Below are 18,172 nucleotides of genomic sequence, written 5' to 3'. Positions count from 1 at the left end.
TGTCATGTTGAATTGAGTTGTGTAAAGCCAGATGCACATCTATCTACTGGGAGAAGCAAATATGCAATCATTGTCAGAATAGCAACTAAAGGTTGCTGCTGGTAAAGCTCTAGAATCTTGACTGAACTAGAATGTCTGAAGGAGATGAAGATACAGTTGGTGGTAGAGAAGGCCACCAGGCTCAAAGTCCACTTCCGTATGTTTAGGACATCAACCTGAGCTGCTCACAGCCCAAGTGCCGTGCCTGTAACCTCTAGCTGGTACAAGAGAAAGAATATCACAGTCACCCAAACGTGACCCTTCACAAAGGTCAATTCTGGTGGAACCGTACAAAACATACAATGCACCTTCTTGGTTTTAGTCTGTTCTGGTCTATTTATACAACGTGAACCTGGCCAAAATGTTGGCAATTCTCCTCCTCCCATTTCCTTTGATGGAAGAAGAGGGGTTTCTGTAATTTGTGGTGACTATTTCACTGATATGGGAGGCTCCTAGTCAGATCACATTTTTAGGTTTTGCCTGGCGAAAGCTGCGCTCTGCGCAGCTTTTTCGCGCAGGCGAAAACCTAATGAGTATTGTACTGGAGTTAGGAACGGCCCCCGTCTTCTATTGGCTAGCCATTGGAAGATGGGCCTGTCCGTCAATGCCGGACCAGATTCGGGGGCGTTCCAGAGAATTTTTGGCTTTTGGCGACGTCACGCTACGTCAGCCAAAAGCCGGGAACGCCCCTGAATCTGGTCCGGCATTGCCGGCACCTACCTTCCTGCTCCTGTTAGCTGATTGGTTGAGCTGCGTGGACGTCACTGCTGGTCGAGAGCCCCCGCCCATCTCCGCTCAGAGCGATCCGCGAGGGAGCCCACTCCTCGGGAAACTTCCCCGCCCACCTGCCTGAGCTAGAGACGGGCCGCCGCGCTGCCCGCGGCGACCCGGAAGTGACTAGCCGGCCGGCCAATCCTAGCGCGGCCGGCCGGAAGTGCCTGCCCCCTCGCAGCCCGGGGGAAGAAGGAAGACGGCAAGAAGTATGGCGGCCCACGCGGGGCTCTCGTGGCCTGGAGGGAGCCCCGGGATAAGCGGAGGACGTTGCCGGTCTCCCATGCCGAAGAGGGAGACCGGAGAAGTGCCCAAGAGATTGCCGCCATCGACGTTGCCGGTCTCCCATGCTGAAGAGGGAGACCAGAGAAGTGCCCAAGAGATTGCCGCCGTCGCAAGGTGCAGGGGAGTCGATTTGTTTTATTTGGGTCTAGGGGAGGCTCCCTCCCGCTACCCGTGTATCCGTTCCCGACCCCGTACCCCCCTCCCGCTCCCCGTGTGTCCGTTCGTGTAATAACGTGCTCCAGAGCTCCCAATCTTCCAGCGTTTGCCTGGAAGTAGATGTCCCTTCCGGTCAGGGTGTCAGGCGGCTGATTGCTCTGCTGCTGGGATTTAAAAACCCCGCAGATCTCCGCGTTCCCACCGATACTTCTGGGCTCCGCGAGGTCAGTGCCACCCTGGGTATGAGGAGGACCTAGCTTTAGATTTTTTTCTCTCTGTCCTCAGATTTTATCACATTGTCTGGTATGTTTCTAGTTTACTCTAACATCTGCTTTAGAAACGACCAGTTAGTTACTGATATGGCCTCTAAGTGCGTTCTGTCCTTCACAGGGACATATTTCCCTCCCACCATATATCCCGAGGTAGTATAACCCTTGTGCCCTCATCAAGGCAGTGCTCAGCGTCCAATCAATAACCGTCTCTCATATGCGAACTGGGGCACCTGTGGATTAGGTCTAGCTTTCTTGAAGTCCAGAATACGTCCCATTTGTGTTGAATAATTCTTCCAGTCTTGGGCCGGAATAGTCGGGAAAACTCATAAATAAAAGAAGGCCATCAGCATAAAGTGACATGTGTCTCCTACCCCAGATGAACACTGGAAGCTCGTTATCCCTCTGTCAGAGCACACCTGTTCTGCCAGCGGCTCCACTGCGGGTGAAATGGCAGGGGCGAATGAAGGCCTTTTTTGTGTGTACCCCTCCCTATCCTGAAGAACTTCGAGAGTGTCCTGTTGACGTGTACCCTCGCACTTGTATTTGAAAGGAGGCGGACACGGCAATGAAATTTTGACATGGGTTCAAACCAGGGGAGACTAGTGAACAGGTAGTCTCAGACTGGGACCTTTCCCATTTCCCCCACCCTTCACTTCTATCAACGAGGTATCTGATAATGAATCCAGGGCAGGAGTATTGGCCTCCAGTTTCATTACGGATCACAACCAGACCACTCTGGAATCACAAAACTCCCCTTCCTAAAATTACAACTCAATATTTCAACTATCTAGTGTCTTGGCACGCCCATCAAAGTGAACATCTCCACTTGCGCACATTTAATGTTTTTTTTTAATTGTTTTTTTTAACCAAGTAGAACATAACAGTTTGTCATAAACTGGACAACTCTCGATGATTATCCCCCTGCAAGAATGATTGTACAAAGCATAGTTCCCCAGTTCTTCTTTGTCTCCCAGTAGCTTTAAAACACCCACTTCATCTCCCCTGTGCCCCACATTGCAGGCTGAGAGATGTTGTTATTCTCAAGATCCCCTGAATGTCAGCTATGTCCCCCAGATCTTTGTGGTCAGCCGCTACCTTCAGATATTTTCCGTTTGGCCAGCAGACACCAGTCCATGCTTTCCTTCCAGGCCAATACCTTGGGCATCTCTCCCTTCCTCCACAGCCTGGAAATATTCATTTTCACCTCCCCCCATCCCAGGGTTAGCCATATTCTTCTGTATTTCTGGACACTGTCACCCCCCCCACACACACACAAAAAAATGTTCAGTTGCAATTGTTTCTCCAAACTGGGTTCGCTAAGTCCCACCTCTTCCACCATGCAGTCACCTATCCCATCCCAGTAGCCCTGTATCTTGGAGCATGTCCACAGGATGTGGATGATAGATCCTGCATGGGTGCAGCATTTAAGACAGCTGTCTGGGTCTGCCCTTCATATTTTTATGAGTTATTCTGGAATAGTACGATCTATGAAGAATATATTGTTTTACTAGTACACATTTATCATTAAGTTTCAATTCAGGATCACTACCAGGTATGTCTTATGTAAATCCATGCCTTGACCGGAGGAGGATGTCTATCCTTGTAACCCTATATATTGAGTCTGGGGCATAATTCACCATGTAGACTCAGACTATCTCAAGAAGGGTGAAGGGTATTCCCTGTCTGTCCTAGAGGGGTCAAGCCATCTCTGCCGGGAATACCAGAAGTTCCTCAATCCCCTCTGTTGCCTTTGTTAAGTTTCCATCCCTTTTACCATTAGGCGTTTCTTCCTGCCCATGTTCACAATCGGAGTCCAGTGATCAGTCATCTGTGGTCCCTTTTGTTAGTTGCAGGCCTTCAATTTACGTGGAGGCTGAATTAGAATTTTGCCCTTTTCTCTGTCTTTGTCTACTTATTATCTGCCCCTCTTGTGAGGGATTCGCATGTTGAACAGCTTCTTGTGGTGAACTTGGTCTCACAGATTCATCTTTTTTCTATCGCTCAAGCTATTTCAGATGATTCAAAGAAGTATGTTTTTGAATAGAATAGAATCGTTTTTTTGTCTTTTTTTATTTCAACGAGTTTTATAAATTTTTATACAAGAACACATTAGCAATTCTGTTACAGGGTTAGCATAGGTTATTCCAATAGCTTTTTAGGCATTATTATTCTTAGCTAGCCCTACATGCCGTTAACAGTGAAGAAGAGAGAAAGAAGACAGAAAAGGACAGGAAAGCAATGGGTGAAAGAAGAGATAGGGGACAGGCACCTGAGAGTTGCATTGCTTATTAATTGCATCTGACATACAGTGGGTATTTGCTACATATGATGTCATACATACAGGCCAGAGATGGCACATACTTCTAGGCACTGCTGTTCGGCACTACACATTAAGTGGAAAATTAAACTGCTAGACGTTTTGTTTTTTCCTTAACACCCTGTTTCCTTTTCTCTCTGTCTCATCTTGTAGATGAGTGTATATTCTTGAAGGCAAAGACAATAAATGAAGCGTTTTCAAGCCAATTAATTTTTGTACTCCTGTTTTTTCTCCGGAAGTCAACTTTATGAGGGGGAAAAATGACACGTGGAAACGGCGTGAGTAAAAATGCCGATACCCATAGGCTTGGTGCAGGTAGCGGTGTCATACGTGTGCAAGAGGGTTGTCATACAGACACGTTTCAATTTGTCCCTCCGCCAGCTACGTCCTCGAGTGACTTTTTAAGATGGCATGTGCACACCGTGACTAAAGTCGCTGCCATACCTACAGTGGGTCAGAGGTTACTGTGCCCTCAACGTTCGAGATACACAGTAAGTCAGAGATTAAGCTATTGGCATTGTAAATGACAATGCCATTTATTTATGTTAAAAAATACATAAATAAAAATAATGTCAAGAGCAATGCCAATAGCTCTAACTTTAACAAAGGCAAAACCATTGCATTGTAAATGCTTGTTAATTGTTCCTCTGCCACAGCTGGACAGACAACTGCTAGAATTGGTTGCGCAAGCACTGAAGAATGCCATCATTCACAACATCCAACTCACTACAGATATGTGGAGAAGGTACATGCATCCCTGCACGCTGGGCTTCTTTTAAGGGGAGTATAATGAGGGTGACTCCACTGCATGTTAAGGCATTAGTCAGCATTCAACAATACTACTGTTCTCCATGGAGAAAGAAAACACAGATACATACATCCAGACATTTAAGAACTGGATGTATTACCTCTGACAATGGCAGTAATATTGCCATTGCCTTGTCAGATAGTGAATCCTTCCGAGTGCTATGATTTTTTGATTTTCATCTATTGAGTCAACCTATTCATGAGGGCCTTCCACAAAGTGGAAAGAAACAACCAACAGCATACTGGTCATAAGTCTCAGGATTTGCACACATTTTAGCCATTCCTATAAAGCCCAGAAGCAATCAGGGTCTAGGGTCTTTCAGCTAGCTAATCAATTCCCTTACATGCCCTCATACAGGAGGTTCCAAATCATTCAAATTCAACCTGCTAAATGCAGCACAACCTGTTTAAATAATGCAAAGTCCTCCAGAAGTATGAGAAGGAAATACATATGGAAACATTTGCCAAAGCCATTTCATTGATTCTTGGGCAATAGGGGATAATAGAGAGGGATCACCAAATGCTTGCAGTTTTTGAAGTTTTGACACTGGCAGCCAGTAGGGATGATTCTACCATGAGAAAAGGCATCCCTTTGCAGAACTTGCTGCTCATCAAGTTGTGTATGATGCAACAAACACACCAAGAAAGCTAGGAGATTAAGAAGTTGCAGGTTTTGTCAACAGCTTACTCCACTTTCTAGAGACAAGTACCAGGTTGCAACAAGACTTAATATTCTCCAAAGAGAATGGTACAAATGTGCACTATTATGCTTTATTCCTTCTAAATGCAAGTTGTATCTAAAGATGTGTTGGATTGACGGGAGTGTCTGAACAATAAGGTGAAAGACTCAACACACACAACAAAGAAGAACACATACAACAAAGAAGAACTGAAGTGCTCTCTTCATCAGTCTCTTTTGAGCACAGTGGCGTACCTTGTAGCATCATAGTGACATCACAACAGTAGCCACTACGGGTACATTCAGCAAGCAGCATTTCACCTTTCCTAGTTCCACGCTCTGGTAAAAAAATCAATACTACAAGTTGAATATCACAAGGAGTAACATGGGTTGCTTTTTACATGTCTCCGAAGATCAAGCTCAGTGTTACAAGAAACTCAGAGGATAAAATGTCAGCTAGTGAAACAGATTGGATGTTTTAGGAGTACCTGGATGACCAAACAGAATTTCCCGCACATCATGCGCCATTGAGGTATGTGCAAGAAAATAGAACAGTGATCAGAGGTCGGCAGCCTGGCAATAACATTTCTACCATGTCCTGCAACCAACTGCAATCTTTGTTGTGCTGTTAGATATTGCCATCAGCAGATGAGGTATAACTAACTGTAATCCACAGGCACGAAGAATACAGAAAACAAATTTATCCACATTGCCTGCTGCTTGAAAACATATGTCCTGCCCATGGGATATCCTGGTGCTGGCACCAAGTCTCTACTTGATGGCGGGAAGAAAGGTCTCCAAACAAAAAGTTCGCAGGCTGACATATACGTTCAGAATAATTGGCTTTTGGGCAGCAGCAACTTACAAAAGTTGGATACCAGTCACTTTTCTCCTTATCTTTTCATCATTGTAGTGGTTACAACTCAGCCACACCAGGGTAGATCCAAAGAACTCATTTACACTCAGTGTGGGATTTAGTAGTTGCCAGACAACCCCTAAGTGGTCCTTCAGAAGTTGGAACCGATTGGGTGATTTTTGTGACATACATCATAACAGTGCTCATTGGGTTCTTGCACCTATTCTACCTTTTGAGGACCCGTGCTTCTCACTCTAACCTTTGAACAATGATAACATGCCACACACCCACACCTTACTTAAAAAGCAGCTTGGCAGTGAATATTATTTCTGAATCAGTCACCAGAAGATGACAAGTAAGGTATGGTACGTTAAACAAGTATATGTAAATGTGACTGTGTCTCTCATACATCTCTCTACTTCAACTGCTCCCCTTCATGCTTAAGCTCAGGCACAAGCTTCCCATAATTAGAGCAACCCTCTGTGTTTCACACATGACACGAATTATATTACACGTCATGATTAACAGACTAGAATGCATAATAATATCTAAGCATCTCACTCATTCTCACGGGAGGCGCTTATGGGTTAAAAGATTATTGAAAAAGCATTAGCAATAAAGTGCAGAATACAAAAGACAAATAGATTATGTTTGATAAAATAGATAAGATTAATTTACTAACAAATCCCATCCATCCCATCCATAACAACACAACAACCCCACTCCCTCTTAAACCAACCCCGTCATATACTTACAATTCTGATGCATGATAAAAAAACACACCCACCACCTCCCTGATCCTGACAAATCAAGCCCACAATAACGCAGTCAACCCTTCCTAGAAATCCTTGCAACAACAAAAACACCCCGCCAATCAAAACAATATTTCCAGAGTTTTCTTGTGCCACAAACATGGTGCTATTTTCCTCAGGTCCTGCTGCTGTACGCCTGTTTCATCCCCCTGACCCTCCACGGCAGCAGGCTGTGGTGTTCCTAAAGAGGGAAGAAAATTAGGCACTTAACCTACTCCAGCCGGCATATGGTTTTGAAAAATAGTAGATCATAGCTGGTCACAGTCTAAATAGTAGCTATGATGTACGGTTAGATCCCCTGCCAGATAAATGGTGTGAAGCAGGTCTTTATTTACCTAACCATGAAGAAAAAAGGGTCTCCAGGCAATGTTAGAGTGGTGACCATCTTGTAATGGGGATACCACATGAATGAAGCATTTGAAAATAAGTGCATATACAAATGTACAACACTTTGTATAAAGGTAAGTGCAGGGATTAAGCAAAGCTATTTATAGACGAAGAACTTTAAACTCAATTTTGAATGGAAATATTTGTTGTTTTAATATTTAAATAGGAAATACAAGAATACAATTTCTGTTTTAGGAGCTTCAGGATATGGCACACAGATATTTTGGACTGCAGTGTAGGACTATTTGACTGTCTGCAAACAATAATGAGACTGCTTTTAAAGTTACATACATGTTTTATTCACTCATGCAAGTGCATTATTTTTTATTGTTCGTGATCCTCCTTTTGATGTTTGTTGAGTGCTGGGCTCTTTTTAGACTTCTTTCGGACTGCCTTGGGATAACCTTAGGTTTCTCTTTAAAGGGATTGTGCTTGCCTAGTATTTCAAACCTGATAACACAGCAGCAGTCACCAAGCATCAGCCAAAGGAGAATGCAGAAAGATAGGTTTTATCTGGGCCACACAGGGAGGGGTACTTACAGTAGACAATTAGTGCTTGGGGGCACAGTGCTTTGGGACACTTGCAGGAGGTAAATTGAGCAAGACTCAGTAATGAGACTTGCGTAGAATTCTAAAGTGAAAGCCGGAGTCATGTAAGTAATGCATCTGGGTAATTCACTTAGCTGTCTGCTGAATAAACACACTTTCCATACTATCCACACAGTAGGGTGGGGTTCAGGCATAGATGCTTATTGGTTCCAAGAACTGAGTTGCCATTCATCCATATTGACAATTATTTCACCAGCACAATGCATTATGTGAATGGTAATTTTGATTTATAACATGCTAAGCAGTGTTTTAAGTGGGCAAGGTTATGTCTCTATCAAGCCCTCATTTTTGTCCTTGACAGTGCTGTCTCAGTTAAAAAAAATTGGAAGCCAAAATAAAATGACTGGTAAGCTTGGAGGCTGTATTTGACTAAATACTTTGTGGAGGGGTCTGGTGAAGGAAGCAGTAGGACCAGTATGAGGATGATATCCAGTAGGACAATAAGTGCCAGAAAGTGGACCACTAGGAGAGTTAGGATGACCAGAGCCACGAGGGCCAGGACAGAAAAAACAGTCCCAGGGTGACCTAATCCACAAGGAGCAGGGTCAGCCATGCCAGAGGGGACCGGGAACAAATAGATGAGGAGGAACAGAACAAGGAAAAACAGGACTCTGAATCAGGCTGAGAACGATCAGGAGGGCCTAACTGCACCGATTAGGACCAGAGGGACGAGGACGACCAGGAGTAGCAGACCCAGCTAGACAGACCAAAATGTACCAGTACCAGAATACTAGTAGAAAGGAGAATCAGACACAGAAAGGCCAAAGCCCCAGAGATCAGATCAAGGTTGACCAAGAGGTCAGAAGCAAATGAACCAGGATTGATAAGACCACAATCAGAAAGGACTAGAGCGATCAGGACCAGGAAACATTAGAATTACCAAGATGGGCATGAAGGACCAGACTGTCCAGCCCCAATGGGATTAGAATCTGAAAGTCTACGAGGGTCAGACTCACTGGGATGCTAAACCACAGTGACAAGGACTGCATGAACCAGGGTGAGACACAATATGGGGACGAGTGTCACAGGGATGAGTAAGACCAGACCTAGGAGGACTATTGCTAGTAGCACCATGATAGTGGGCACCATCCTCAGATGGACAATAACATGGAAGAACAGGCAAACCAGGAGACCAGGAGGACTAGTGGGACCAGGATGGGGCAAGAGGACCGGGGGAATAGGAGTGCTAGGGAAATCAAGGCCAGTGGGACTAGCACCAGGAGACCAAATACATCAGGAACAGGCAAAGAACTACCAGAACTAAGACCAGGACTACATGGACTAGGGGGACCAGAATTAGAAGGATTAGGAACAGACAAACCAGGGGAGTAGATAAACCCGTGAGCAGGACGTCTAGGACTGATGGATGAGAATTCAGGTGAGGAGGATGAAAAGGTCCAGGACTTGGAGCCTGTGAAATAGGAGACCCAGGATCCAAAGGACTTGAGACAGGAGTACATGGTAATGGCACCCAGACAGACCAGTACAGGAAGTACAGGGCCAGGAAGTTCAAGGAACATCAAAAGTAGGAAAGGCTTAGATTATCTGTTTCAGGGCAAGTTATTGCAGAATCATGGGGGCAAGGAGCAGAAAGGGCCAATAGAATCAGCACAAGATTGAAGAGTACTACAAAGATCAGGACCTGGAGGGAAATAGTCAGTATGTCCAGGATATCGGGATAAGCAGGACAGGGACTAGGAAGAAAAGGAGGGGCAGCACCGAGGGCATCTAGAAGACTAGAGCAAGAGGACTAGGTAAACTAAAAGGATCATGACCAGGAGGACCAAAGAGGGTCATGAAGATCAGGACCTAGGGGACCAAGGCTCAGATTACCAAGTGGGGCAGAGAAATCCTTATGAGTAGCAGGGCCAGGGTGAGGAGGATCAAATATGATAAGACAAACCGGAATCCTGAAGACCAGGTATACTTGATATTGGTGACCACAACCAAAATGACCAGGCTTAGGAGGACCTGAACAGCGAGAAGAGACACCCGCAGACTACTAGTATTCCTACAGGACCGAGACAAAATTATTTTACTGTTTATATGCCTTGAGAAAGCCCTTGGCTGGATAGCCACATGGGCGAAACATGTGTCTGCTGTTAATTTCTTGCACCATTCAGATAACTTGATTAGAAATACACTCATGGATTGTTGTACATGATCTCTGGAATCTGGGGGATTTATTCCAAGAGCCAAGTTATAACAAGCTGTCTCCTTATTCACAATTGTTCCTTAATTTTGGTGGACTCTGGAGTGTGACCACTTGACAAGTTATCCTGCATCCATATAGTGAGTTAGGGTCTTGACTGGTCGCACGTGAACCCCATCAGCTATACACCACCCCCCAAAACATTACCTTGTGCAATGCTAGAAGGACTATGGAGACAAGACACAGAGCTAGGAAGACAATGATGTTCCAGAACAGGAAGACCAGGGCAAAGAGGGCAAGGCCTAAACGTGCCACGACACAAGAGATCAGGTAGACCAAGGGGACCAGAAGGACAAGTATTTAATGTACTAGGAATCAGATGAGGATTGTAAGAAGGATCAGAAGGACCAAGTCAAAAGGACGAGGACCAAGAGGATCAGAAAAGAAAAGGGAGAGCTAGGAGAAGGGGGTCTGGAGCAGACTCAACTACATAGGAATCACTGTTCAACTCATAAGGAAACTCCAGACCATCCATAAACACAGCATCACACTAATCCTCAACCTACCCAGACTGACGCACATCACCCCTCACCTCAGGAAACTCCATTTACTACAAGTCGCGACAAGTTGCCAATTCAAGCTGCTCATTCATGCTTACAAGGCACTACATAACGAAGGACCAGCTTACCTCAACAAACAAGTGAATTTCCACCAACCTCCCATGGAACTCCATTTCAGATCCCTCTCCCTAGCAGCTACCCAGTCCATCTGTCAACCAAATAGTGGAGACCGCTCCTTCTTCCACATGGCGTCTAAGACCTGGAACACACTTACCCTGCACCTCAGAGCCTCACCGCCGCTCCAACAGTTCAAGGAGGACTTCAAGACCTGGATGTTCAAGCCATATGAACAGGCAGCGTGATCCCACATCATGACCCCATAGCGCCTCGAGACCCTCATGGGTGAAGCATACAAGCCAATACAAATCCTGATTGATTTATTGATTGAGGACCAGGATAGCCTAAACGACCAGAACCTACAGCATTATGCATACAAAGACCCATAAAAGAAGGTCCAGAAACGAAAGGATCAAGTCTAGTGGGCGCAAAACCAGATAGAGACCACAGACTTTAAGGACCAGGAATGAGAAAAACATTGCTAGGCAAACCAGACTGAAAGTGAGGAAGACTAGAAGAACAGGACCTGTAGAATCAAGAGGAGATGGCTGTGCAACCAGAGCCAGCAGGACAAGAGGAAAAGGGCAAGGAGGACCAGTGGGACTACAACCAAAGGTAAAGGAAGCTGAAGTAACAGAGACCAGGCATCCCAGGACAAGTAGGACAAGTAGGACGAGGAGGAAAAGGTGGAGCAGGGCAAGGAAGGACAGGATGACTGGAACCATGATGACCAAGCTGGGTAGCTAAGAACAGGATGAGCTGAACAAGGAGGATCAGGACACAGTGGACAAGTTAGCCCAGGTTGTCAGTGAGCAGGAGGATCAGGGAAACGAGTATCATGAATTGTTGGAGAAAGACCCAGAGACAAAGTCAGACCAGGACCGCATGAACTAGGATTAAGATCAGGGACCAGATGGGGTGGATTAGGTGGACTACTAGGATCATAATAAGCAGGACCAGGATCAGTGCTAGGAGAAGCTGAGAGGTCAGAACCAGGGGACCAGAACCTGAAGTTCCAAATGGTGCAGGAGGCCTAGGAACTGGGTTATTAGGACCAGGCTGGTGAAGATATGGGGAACTAGGACATCCTGAGCCACAAGGGCCAGTGGGACCAGACTGTGGTCCCAGACAGTGGGACCAGACTTGGCCCAGTTCAAGTAAACCTAAAAAGAAGGACCAGGACAAGTGGGTGGACACAGTACGAGGTGCACCACAAGGACAAGAGAAAGGGAATCAAGATATCCCAAGTTTACGGTAGCCTACCACTAGTCTCATCCTCTGTTATGTTATTTTCTGTCTCTCCTCCCGACTCCCTCTGTACAGCGCCAAGAAACCTAATGGTGTTATCGCGCTTAACAAATTGATTTAACATAACATAACATAACATAACAAGCCAGGAATGCTAGATGTGCAATCCTTAGGAGAACCAGGACAACAGAGCTAGGTGGACAAGGACCCAGCAGACATGCAGGATCAGGGTGAGGATCAGTAATACCAGGACCAGGAGGCGCAGGCGGGGCCAATACAAGAATGAGCCAGGATCGGGGACAGGAAGACCAGGGTCAGGAAGGACTACAACCAGGAGCACCAAGTTCAGGAAACCAGTACCAGAGTGATCAGAACTAGTTAAATCAGGACCAGGATGACGTTCAGTAGGACCAAAATAGCCCGGAAAGGGAGGACTTGGAACAGGACTAAGAGGCGAGCCAATGCCTAAATTGAAGGACCTGGAAGAGCAGGAAGAAGACCAGGAACAGGAGGACACATGTATTAGGATATCCCTTTTGTAAATGGTTCTTATTAATGCTGGCAAACCCGGGAATCCCCCACCTTTTCAGCCCACGTATAAAACTGGTAAGTATCTCAACAACCTACCTGACACGTTCCACAAATTACGAGAGCAATGGCAGAGAGACCTAGGACCAATTGATGACGAGGACTGGCAGACGGCACTAAGGTCTCCCAGAGAAGCAGCAATCACTCTCTGTTTTAGATTGATTCAATTCAAAATCTTACATAGGTCGTACTTTACCAGGGTTACTCTAGCGAAGATAGGCTTCAGACTGGATACAATGTACCTCCGGGGCTGCCAACACACTGCCACTTTTTATCACACGATCTGGGAATGTCCGGTAGTACGGCACATATCGGAGGGCGCCACAACCCATATTCAGAATGCCTTAGGAAAGGAAGTCACCCTCACACCGAGACTAGGTCTTCTTAATATTTGGGAGCCGACTGACCTCACAGAAGTGGAACAACAACTAACTACATTGGGCTACACCCTTGTCAAGCGTTAGATTGCGAAGAGATGGGGGGGGGGGGGGGCAGATTCGCCTTCTTCCCAAGTGTGACTGAAAGAAATAGATAAATGCATGATTGCAGAAAGGAAAGTATTCAAATCGCGTTGATGTCCAAAGAAATGGGATAGAAAATAGGGCAAATGATATGTCTACCGTGGCAACCTATGTATATTCTCATCAGTGGAGCTAGAAATGCAAAGAAGGGAAGAATATGATGTTGGGGTATTATGTTTGTAACCATTTTCTCCCTACCTACGATGATGCAGCATTGTACAACTATTCAAAATGGCAACTGGGAAATGTATGTGACTTTAATGTTGAATTAATAAAAAGAATTATAAAAAAACTGACCTCTTAGTGATAGAAGACGCTGTCTGAGGCAAGCACAGTAGTCTGAGGGCATAGAGATTGAAAATTGGATAGGAGTTTAAAAGTGCATGGGTGAAAATATGTGTGGTCTGTGAAGGATGGCAGAAAGTGTTTAAGAAACACAGATGGCTGAAGTCAGCACAAATGGTTAATGGCTGATAAAGGGGTCAAAGGGCTATGGCAATCAGCAAGGTTGAGCTGGGGATCATAAGAAGGCTCTGATGAACAGAAGAAGCGTGATGAAGGCTTCATATAGATTATATCAGATGGTCCAAAGGGGACTGTGTGTGACTCCTAGATCTTTGCGCTGACATTACATGCCAAATCAGCTCTAAAACCTCAATAGAGGAGCCACAAACCCTGTCTGGAAAAAGAGTATTAAGTGGAACTGAGAAATTATCAATCCATAAGTCACAAGACTGGAGGTAACAAATGCCTTGCCAGGATACCCTCACGGATGATAGCGTACTTTACAAATACACATGTTACACACACATACACATGCCCTTGGGGCTTGTGTGTGTGCAACATGGGTGCACATTACAATTTGAAGGGTGCAACAAGGTGTCCTTTTGACACCCTTGCAACCTTGAAATTGCATGTGCAATTTGCGAGTACCTAATGGGTACTCGAAAATTGTGCTTGCAATTCCCATTCATTCCTATGGGCTTGTGGGCCCATAGGAATGAATAGAAAGCCATTCCTTAATTGCGAGTCGCGATTTGCGAGTCGTAATTAAGGAATTTCAAAGGATCGCTATTTTTTTAGCGATTCCTACATGGATAGGATTTTGCAATTCCTTATTAGCGAATACTTCTTTTTTGCTAATAAGGAATCGCATGTGGTATCTTTAATGCATGTGCCAGATAGTGTTTATCGCACAAGCTCCTCACAGGGAGCCCTTGAGCGGCAGTTGCTGAGCAATTGTTCTCTCAGCTCTGAAAGGAGGCAACATTTTCTTTGCTGCCTTTTAAAAAATAACTTTTTTAAACATGCCAACTCTGTAACTACAGTGATAAGTAGTACTGCCTGCAGGAGGAACATGTAAAAAGGAAAAAAATGCACACAATCATACAAATTGGCCTGTCAGTAGCCACCCCAGTGCTACCTCCCCCTCTTCTCTTATTCCTATGCTGTCAAAAGTTCCTTGTCTTACGTGCATTAATACTCCTTCCAATCTTCATGCATTTGTAAATGTATAATTAATATGTCTGATAAGCAAGATCAATCAAAAACTTATTCAGTGATAACTTAGTGACTATTTAGCTCAGAGATTATTCCAGGAAGGTCATAAATCTTGTGGCTGTTTACTTCCTTAATTCTATTATTTTAATCACTTGCTTTAGGCTTCTTTGTTTAGTTTTAGGTTCTTCTATACATGCAGGACATGCTCCATTTAGCGATAGTCTCCACTTTAGTTACCCTGTCCAACTTGTTTATCCGTGGCCCCAAATCTATCCTTGATAATTGAGGTTGCCATTTTATAAAATCAAGGCTGCCATCTTTGACAATGGAGGCTGACATTTTTCGCCAAATTATGCAGAATCATAAACATGTCTGCCTTTGACGCAGGTGCCATCTGTGCCACTCTTTCCAAGAACTGTGAAAGTGTCAAGTCATTCAGATATAGACCTCAACAAAACGCCCAGAGTGAAATCAGTCTGGGACAGGTGCTTTTTTCCGGGTCATAAAACAAGCATAACTCCAATAAATTAGTTAAACTTGGCGTATATTTACCTTACTTAGTACATCTACTGATGTATATGATTATGTCAAAACATTATGTCAAAACAATCCAAATATAATTACATAGGAAATGTAAGGCCTGCAAAAGCAGCAGTGGTTGTGACAGACTGATTGTACCCATCTCAGGAAGAGAATTCCTTATTAAGAAAAGTCTCACCTGTAATACAACCTATTGTGTGTACATACTGATTTGCCCGTGTAACAAATGGTATGTGGGCAGCACTAAACATCAAGCAAAAAAAGCGAGTGCTGGAACATATACAGGCGGTGAGAAATAACAACAAGCAATACCCAGTAGCCCGCCACTTTCACTCCAATCATTTTCGGGATGACAGACTGGTTCGCATGGTTGTTATTGATACTGTGGACTTAGGAGTGAGGGGGGCAATCGAGAATTATCCTTGAGAAAGTTAGAATCTCACTACATAATTGACTTTGACAGTGCGTACCATTTGGATTGAACCAAAAGTGAGGAACTGGCGATTCATTTGCATAAAACATGAATTTTCCTGTAGTATTGTTAGTTCCGCAGCTGCTCTGTAGTCATTTTAACTTTTATATCTTTTTTTAGGGTATACCTCTGCTATCAACAGGCTTTTAAGGTGTGAATACATGGATTTTTTGTGGACTGATATCAAAGAAAGTTGACAGCATTACTTCTAAATTGAATTTTACATCGGTACACATGCACTTTTGGTTGTATCTTGGAAGGAAGACAGTTACAATGTGCTCGGTCTGCCCACTGGGGCTATAGGTCTGATTTATTACTGCAAACCCTTGGGATGCTTTAGGCCATTTATGAGCAGGCGCAATGTAGGCATACTAGTTTGCCCACTTGGGCGTTACTATTCATGTTATGCCAATATGCATTTGTTATGTGTGATAAGACTAACGGGACAATGTGTATATATGTACATTTATTGATCACTCAAGATTTGAATTTCCCTGTTGATATATGCAGCTTTATGATTGGCCCGTGCACCACGTCTATAAGACTATTACCGTACCTTAATTCAGTGGCCAAATTTGGCGCAGTGAAGCCCACTTGGGCACAACCGTAAAATGGAGGCCATGTTATCGTTATTGGTTTCCATCAAGTTTGAGCACTTTCATTAATATTTATTTTGCGAAGTATTGCGAAATATATGTATGCAAGTCTTTGTGATTAATTGCCCCCAGAGGATAACAACCATTATTTGTACTTTGTATATTGTGTATATGTATATATGTATATAGTATGCATGATTCAGTTCATTTTTGCTATTACAAAATGGCCGAAAATTTGCTCACACCACTGGGACATTTGTAATCTAAGTCCTGTTTCCACTACCATGGTTGCAGAGGTTTCAATAATGTGGCTACTATGAGTCTTCTAAAGTGTGACAAAGGCTTAATTGCTGAACCACATTGCTTTTCTTGCCATTAAAGATAATATTTTTTCTGCACACAAAGGCGTTCGAGTTGTTTGTGTACTACGAACACGACTGGTGGAAAGGAGATTTGGGACTTCCGGTGTCCCGGCTCGGACCGCCCGCGACACCTCGCAGAAAGCTACTGGAGATTGTGGAGAGAAAATACACACCCATCTCCACACACACACACACTCACATTCTCTTTCTCTTTCTCTCTCTCTCGCTCACTCTCACTTACTTACTGTTCGGTTCTATGGTAACATCAAATCAAATTCAGATAATGAACAATGTGATTCCAACTAATCTTATAAAGGAGTTTAGCAGCTTTTGACTGTGACTTTTCTTTTGCAGTTGCTGTGGAAGCTGCTTCATTGTGTCAGACCCTTACAGAATTGCACAACCAACCATTGAACATGGCCCCAGAACTGACCAGAGCGGTTACAAATGTGGTCTGCTCACTTTGCTTCAACTCAAATTACAAAAGAGGAGATTCTGAGTTTGAGTCAATGCTGCGCTATAGCCAAGGCATTGTGGACACCGTTGCAAAGGATAGCCTGGTGGACATCTTTCCATGGCTGCAGGTGAGTCTGATAAGTTGAGCTGTTATGGACAGGTAGATACATTAGAGCGATTGCAACTGCTCCACAAACTTGATGTTTTCTGAACGTGTTATAAGAGGAGTATATATATATATATATATATATATATATATATATATATATATATATATACATATATATATATATATATATATGCAGCTCCTGAGTGTACCAAATTCTCGAGGCCAGTGCCATTGCGCGTCGGTACTGACGCGTGTCAAATAGCAGCTCCAATCGTTTCCTGTTTTCCACAAACGATAACGCACTCTCGGGGTTTTATGCAGCAAAGTTTTAATCAGCCACGGACAGACAAAAACAGACACGTTTCAGACCTAAAGTCCTTCGTCAGTGTTTACATTTCCGTGTCTATCTGACACATTATATACACATTACTTCCTGTCAGTGAAATGAAAGATGGACACTTCAAAACAACATGTACGGCGACCATTTCATAATGATTTTTTCAATTAATAGCACAATTGGGATGTTATTATATTGTGCCATTGCCGGTTTAAATGAATTCAATCTCGCTGTGTGTCAGCATATTACCGACAATACTTTGCTACAAATTTCCAATTTTTACAATCAATTTAAAATTCGATTGTATCGACACCACAAAACACCATATTCTTGCAATGCAGTCATCAATCAATTACACGGGGTTCTCAACATGTTATGCACTGATGTGCTTTGAACCCATCAATAGGAAATTTGTCCCCTGTCGGTGAATAAAAAGGTAGTTATGCCGTGTATCGGCACATCACCGACTAATGTAATGATAGTAAGACTGCAATATGTTACATTCTACACCCATTTGTCTCATTACCATAGTTGTAATATTTAAAAATCTCATAATTTAGCCAAAGATCGGCTAATACAATCACATGTGACCTTAGACTCCCCTTCAATTGCATCTTGGTGAGT

At 44.0% G+C, this 18,172-nt stretch overlaps 1 protein-coding gene across 1 annotated transcript in view; it reads left to right on the top strand.

The window, feature by feature from the left end:
• CYP17A1 (cytochrome P450 family 17 subfamily A member 1) overlaps window positions 1-18,172 on the top strand; it is a 360,400-nt gene that overhangs the window by 76,428 nt on the left and 265,800 nt on the right. Inside the window, exon 3 of the mRNA XM_086922704.1 lies at window positions 17,001-17,230. Within this exon, the coding sequence (XP_086778830.1) occupies window positions 17,001-17,230 (230 nt within the window). The remainder of the gene's footprint in view (window positions 1-17,000; window positions 17,231-18,172) is intronic.

The sequence above is a fragment of the Lissotriton vulgaris genome, chromosome 5 (assembly GCF_964263255.1).
Source record: "Lissotriton vulgaris chromosome 5, aLisVul1.2, whole genome shotgun sequence".
In the NCBI taxonomy this organism is placed as follows: Eukaryota; Metazoa; Chordata; class Amphibia; order Caudata; family Salamandridae; genus Lissotriton; species Lissotriton vulgaris.
The sequence above is the reverse complement of the archived record's forward strand: the minus strand, read 5'-3'. Positions and strand labels throughout refer to the sequence as shown.